This window comes from Lathyrus oleraceus, chromosome 4 (genome assembly GCF_024323335.1).
Source record: "Lathyrus oleraceus cultivar Zhongwan6 chromosome 4, CAAS_Psat_ZW6_1.0, whole genome shotgun sequence".
NCBI classification, from domain to species: Eukaryota; Viridiplantae; Streptophyta; class Magnoliopsida; order Fabales; family Fabaceae; genus Lathyrus; species Lathyrus oleraceus.
The window spans coordinates 367,334,875-367,341,230 of NC_066582.1; the positions used below are offsets into that span (position 1 = coordinate 367,334,875).

Consider the following 6,356-nt stretch of genomic DNA (forward strand, 5'->3'; position numbering starts at 1 on the left):
AGTTAAATGTAAGGGTTTGTAAATCCGAAAGAAACTCCTACTTCTATGCTCGAAGTGGTTGACTAGGGATTAACTCCTTATCTCTCCAGTGTTTGGGGATTTGAAACAATGCCTGTACATCATCAGCAAGGTTTTATCCGAAAGCATACAATCAGCAATTATGGGTATTTTGTTTTCGTCATTCTCCCTTCAATTTTTGCTAAAACAACAGTTTGATAAGTGAATGGGAGAAATATTTTTTATATCAATAGAAAAAACGAGTGAATACGAAAGGATTCGTTCAAAACATGCATAATCATTTCATTAATATTACCATTAAAGGAAATCAACAATACTTGAAAGCAGATAAGTACTTAACATGCAAAGAAAAATACAAATGAAATGCGAGGAGTAGCCAAATGGTTGCCAGTGTAGAGGAAACTCTCTCGTGTTTGGTTCACTGTTGGGCTATCCTTCTTCATAGTGGTGGTAGTTCTGCTTGTCGAGACTAGTATGACAATCATCTTCAGACATATTCTCGGAAATCTCTTCCACGGTTTGGACTGATGGACCCGCATAGCTAGGCGAAGAAGTATTATTGATTTGCAAGCTTCGAGGCGCAAATGAGAACATCTTGGAATCAAGCAGGGTTTGTACCTTACTCTTGAGCACCTTGCAGTCTTCAGTTGAATGCCCTTGTGCCCCAGCATGGAAGTCACATCGAGCATTGGCGTCAAAGCCTGGTGGATATGGAGGACTGACTGGTTTTAGCTCCTTTGTCACTATCAATCCCCTCTTAATCAAATATGGAAGTGCTTGACTGTATGGCATTGGAAGCGGATCAATATGTCTCTCTGGCTTCCTTGGCCTTTGTTGAGCATGTTGGCGCTGCTGATGTGGAGTGTTATGTCGTTTGTATGGCTGTTGAGGTGGAATCCATCGTTGATATTGAAGAGGTCCTTGAGTTGTAGGATACTGACCATGTGGAGAGAATGATGTCTGGTGTGAAGCTTGTGGAGCTTCCTAGACTGCATTAATTTCAGCTTCTTCTTCCTTTTGGGAACTAGGAATAGATTCACTCTCCATGCTCTGGCTATTTGAGGCGCATTGGATTTTTCCACTTTTGAGGCCATTCTCAATGCGTTCTCCAATTGACACCAAGTGAGCGAAGTCTGATGCTGCACTGCTAATCATCCTTTCGAAGTAAGGACTTTGCAAGGTATCCCTGAATAATTCCATCACTTCTTTGTCTAAGAGTGGTGGTTCAACACAAGCTGCTAACTCTTTCCATCTTTGGGCATACCCTCTGAAGGATTCGTTGCTTTCCTGAGATAAGGCTCTCAACTGCATGCGATTGGGAGCCATGTCCAAATTGTATTTGTATTGATTCAAAAAGGCGTTAGCTAGGTCCATCCAGGACTGAACATGATTCCTTTCTAACTTCATATACCAATTCAATGATGCCCCAGTCAAGCTGTCCTGAAAATAGTGAATCATTAACTTATCATTGTGGGCATGAGAGGTCATTTTACGGCAAAACATCACCAAATGGTGCTTTGGACAACTATCCCCTTTGTATTTTTCAAATTTTGGTACTTTGAATTTTGCAGGTATAACTAGGCCAGGTACCAAACACATGTCTAAGGCACTCTGTTCAACAGTATCTTGTCCTTCTATGTCCTTGAGTCTTTTCTCTAGCACGCAACATCTTTTAACAATCTCATCATCTTGTGGTTGTTCAGTATTAACCGCAAGGCTTGTCCCATGGGAATCTGGCATAGAGAATGCAAAGCTATGATACTCAACATCATCATGATATGAGGAACCCTTATTTCGAACAATATGACGTTCTTGTACAACAGAGTTATCAACTGGGGTTTGCACAGGCCGAGGTTGGGTAAGATCATTTACTGGAGGCGGAACTACATTCTCAATAACTGCAATCTGTTGAATGTTGTCCTCCCTCTTTGCTAAAGCTATCATAGCCTCTACAAGTTGGTCTACCTGGTTTTTCATCGAGTCAACATCTCCTCTCAATGCAATATGACTTTGCTCCAATGAATCCATGGTCTTTCAAGAACTACTTCAAGTCCGATACGAGTGTCGGGAATTCAACTGCGGGTTATGGACAAAGGATGGGATGAGTTTTTTTTTTGTTTATGGAAATGATATGCAATTCATGCTGATGAGATGAGAATGCGTGAAATTTTGTATTTAGGTATGCAAAGGAAATGTACTTCAGGTATAGTTAGGATCCAGGATATTACGAGTATCATATGCTACACCCTATAAGGAGGTTCTATGTTCTCTACCCCACACACAAAGGATGACCCCTAAGGTTGTTTCTTTTTATGATAAGAACTTAGAGTCACGGATCGAGCTCAGTCCTCCATCGCAATAATGGGCTAGCCATATCGAAATGGAAGTTCTGAATCGATCTACTCTAAGTGGGATCCTCGTATTGTTCGAACAGGGTGTAAACCCTTCGGTTCAATACTACACGATCGCCAATCCTGAAGACGGACTTCGGTTTAAGGCGAGGTTCCTAGAGTCATGGACCATGTTCAACGTTTCCTCGCAATAATGGGCTAGCCATATTATGATGGAAATTCTGAACAGGTCTACTCTAGGTGGAGTTCTCGTATTGTCCCAATGAGGTGTACACCCCTCGGTTCAATACTACACAACTCCGGGTTCTAAGTTCTTCTCAAAGCTCGGGTACGGAGCTTATCTCACAACATGTGTCAGAAACCATAGATCACCCAACATAATGGCAGAATAAATCACATAGCATAAATAATACAACAAGATATAAAGAAGTAATAAGGAAGAAAACAATGTTTTAACATTCATAGCAATTTGAACTAAATTAGGCCTGACTCTCTCTAGCATGGAGCTATATTCCCCAGCAGAGTCGCCATCTGTCGCATCTCGAAAAATACGATTCCTCGCGATGGCCGCGGAAAAATTAGTTCGAACAGAGTCGCCACCGAACTTTATTTATCCCAATGAAGGAATAGGAAAATATCGATAAAACCTTTTAGAAAATAGAATAATGGTCGTCGCAACCATATTCGGGTTCGGGAGTCGATTACGCAAGGGGAAGGTATTAGCACCCCTCACATCCGTTGTACTCAACGGGAACCTTTAATCCAATTTGCTATTTGAATGTTAGTTAAATGTTATTTGCTTTCTTCGAGTGATTAGAATTGGTAATAGAGATGGATGAAGACCTCAGAATGGAAAAATGGAGGTTTTTTATTAGTGTGCTCGCGAAGATACATCAATCTTCTGCCTACGTATCCTTATGGTGCAATAAGGAAATCAGAGCAATCGTAGTTCGGGCAACTACGGTTTTGGTGTGTTTTGTTTGATGAACGACTGTGTAGATCGGCGTTCTAAAGGCTAAACGCTGGCTTGTCTACTCTCGGCGGAGGCTTAAGCACTGGTTTGTTGTGCGCATTAGAAAGGATTGACAGTGTTCTTTTGAAAGGTTTTGGTCACGCGGGGGTGACGAGTTGAATTGATGTATTTGGGTTTGATTGGTTTCGATCGCTCGGGGCGAGAAGTTAGTTTGATTTGTTTGAGGTGTTTTTGGAGAACGACGAAAGATTGAGCAATGTGGTGTTCACCAATCGTCCAATTCTTTCGAGGAGTAATAAGGCGTCCGCCTTCTACTCCTTTTTCGTTCGAATTATTTTGAAAGTTTGTTTGTGGATGTTGAATATGCACGGTAGTGAGGCGTACGCCTCCTACTTGCTTATTCAAAGGATAATGAGGCGTACGCCACTTATTCCTTTATCCAAGTTTATTTAGCGTATTTTAGTCGGAAGTCGATAATTTGTGCAATATGGCGTACGCCAATTATTCAAATAATCGAGAGATGGCGAGGTGTACGCCTCTCATCTTTTATCATCCGAGGTTTAAATTGTAAAAGATATGTTTGGATGTTTGTATTCGATTGCGTTTATAGTTTGAATTTATTCGATTGTGTTTTAATTTGATGACGAAGATTCGAGCAATGTGGCGTACGCCAATTATTCGAATAATCGAGAGATAATGAAGCGGATGCTCACTATTCTCTTTTTCATCTGAAATATGGAGTTAAAAGGATTTGGAATTTGTAGAAATGATTTGGAATGGTATGATTATGGTTTTGATTTGGATGACGAAAATCCGAGCAATATGGCGTACGCCAATTATTCGAATAATCGAGAGATAATGAAGCGGATGCTCACTATTCTCCTTTTCATTCAAAGATTAATTATTATAAGGTTTTGAGGAGTGTATTGATTGAAAGGGTTTGATTTGAATGACGAAAATCCGAGCAATATGGCGCACGCCAATTATTCGAATAGTCGAGAGATAATGAAGCGGAAGCTTACTATTCTCCTTTTCATCCCAAGTTATATTTAAAAGAGAAAAATCTTTTAGAAGTTGAATGGTTTGAACGATTTGAATTTGGAAATTAGACTTGATTTTGAAAAGTGATTTGAATATTTGTGATTTAAGATTTAATCGGATGACAAGGACTCGTGTAATATGGCGTACGCCAATTATTCGAGTAATTGAGAAATAGTGAAGCGTACGCTTCCTATCTCCTTTTCACCCCGAGTTATATGAAAATATCTTTTGGAAGTTATATTGGCTTAGAACTATGATTTGGATTTGAATTTATAAAAAATGGTGTTGGATCAAAATAATCACATTATTATAGGATAAATAGGATATTGAATGAATCAATTGCTAACATTACTAAATTGTATAGCATGATAACCAAACATGATTTATATTTATTTTACAAACTGTGACAAACCATATGTACCCACACTCCACCATGTATCAGCATGTTAACTATCCCTTTGCACACATATTAACTCAATTGAATTTTAAAACAAACAACCCCATTAAATGCAGCATATTCTATTTTTTCAATTGAAAACCAATTAATAACGAAAATGATTTCTATAAGAACTTAAAGATTAATAGTCATTACACTTGGTGGATTCAACCGTTGCGATTTTGAATCAAATTGTATTTACTTTTAAAAATTATCATCCCAATAGTTACATCCAAACATTTCCTTCCATGAATACATTTCATTAAAATAAAATTCAAGTGAATTGGAATAAAACTAAACTTAAGAACAAAAAAGATCAACTCGGGAAAAAAAAATGCAAAGATAGTTTGTCAACAATATTGAAGCTTATTTTTTTTATGGCACTCAAACAACAACCAGTAGCAGTGACTCCTACAAGTGATCCAAAACTTAAACTTTAAATCTAATGTTACTCTATCTTAAGCTGCCGATTCATTATAACCACAATATACAAATTGTTATCACAATACAACAGCAACATAAATCGTTACATATTAACATTGCAATCAATTCGGCATATGCAACGCATAATCAAAGCAACGCAGGGTCGAATCTCACCGAATCGGAACTAAATCAAACCAACAAATCTCATAAATTCGACAGCACAATGAAATTGAAGTAAAACATAATCCAACTCGAAATCATAGATGGCAAATGAAATTAAAGAGAAAAAATTAAGCAGCAAGTCATCCTTTTCTTACAGAACTCATTGACAGCACAATCAGCCATATTAATAACAACACAATTCAGCTCAGATTTGAACAATGAATTCGGCGGTCCTAAATATAAAATCATGAACCATTGACTGATAGCTTAACCACACAATTTCCTGTTTTTTCTACTTAAACTGTACAGAAACTAATTAACCCAAAAGTTGGAATAAGCCTGTCAAAAAACTTCAAACTACGAATCATAACAACAGCCAGCAATTACTACACACAATACATCATTGGTTTAATTGAAAAAAATACAGAATGCTGTAAACAGGCAAAACTTTTGATGAGTTCAGATTATTACCAACATAAATGACGATAACCAACCGCTGCTTTTGAGGTATGACGGAATTTGAACCGAAAATGGGTCGGTTTGAAAGCAGGACCAAAAGAGTACCCCTCGTTTACATCCGAACAGCAGATTTTGTTGTTTGTCTGTCAGCGGCTTGCTCGAACTTCCTGCTAATCTTTTAAATTGACTTCGGCATCCAAAAGCTTCCTTAGTCAGATTTACCGCTACCGATACCGATTTCAAAACCCCACTTCAGTAGTCTTAACTCCAGATTGTGACGGCGAGGTTTTGTGGATTGCGGAGGGAGAGAACAATGGTGGAGATAATGATGATGAGGGTTTCGGATGGTGGTGGCCGGAATCGAGTGAGGTTTGAGGGACAGTGAGGCGAGTTTTGAAGATGAAATGAACGGCGGAGTGAGCAATTTGGGGGTTTAGTTGTTGAATGGGTGGCGGAGAGAAAGGTGAAGAGATTGAGATGGCGTGAATAGTGA

General features: G+C 38.7%; 1 protein-coding gene across 1 annotated transcript; it reads right to left on the bottom strand.

Moving 5' to 3' along the window:
- Positions 1–1,002: 1,002 nt before the first annotated feature.
- On the bottom strand, positions 1,003–2,046 carry LOC127137448 (uncharacterized). Its single transcript, XM_051063908.1, has 2 exons — positions 1,576–2,046; positions 1,003–1,458 (listed from the first exon to the last, which is right to left on the bottom strand). The coding sequence occupies exons 1-2, from the start codon at positions 2,044–2,046 to the stop codon at positions 1,003–1,005; spliced, it is 927 nt and encodes a 308-aa protein (XP_050919865.1).
- Positions 2,047–6,356: the final 4,310 nt, after the last annotated feature.

Bases quoted from the DNA above. Each gene is read 5' to 3' on its own strand.
- LOC127137448 (XM_051063908.1), bottom strand. From the start codon at position 2,046: ATGGATTCATTGGAGCAAAGTCATATTGCATTGAGAGGAGATGTTGAC. The intron at 1,459-1,575 runs GTACCAAAATTT...CACTATTTTCAG, and splicing joins TTATACCTGCAAAATTCAAA to GACAGCTTGACTGGGGCATC.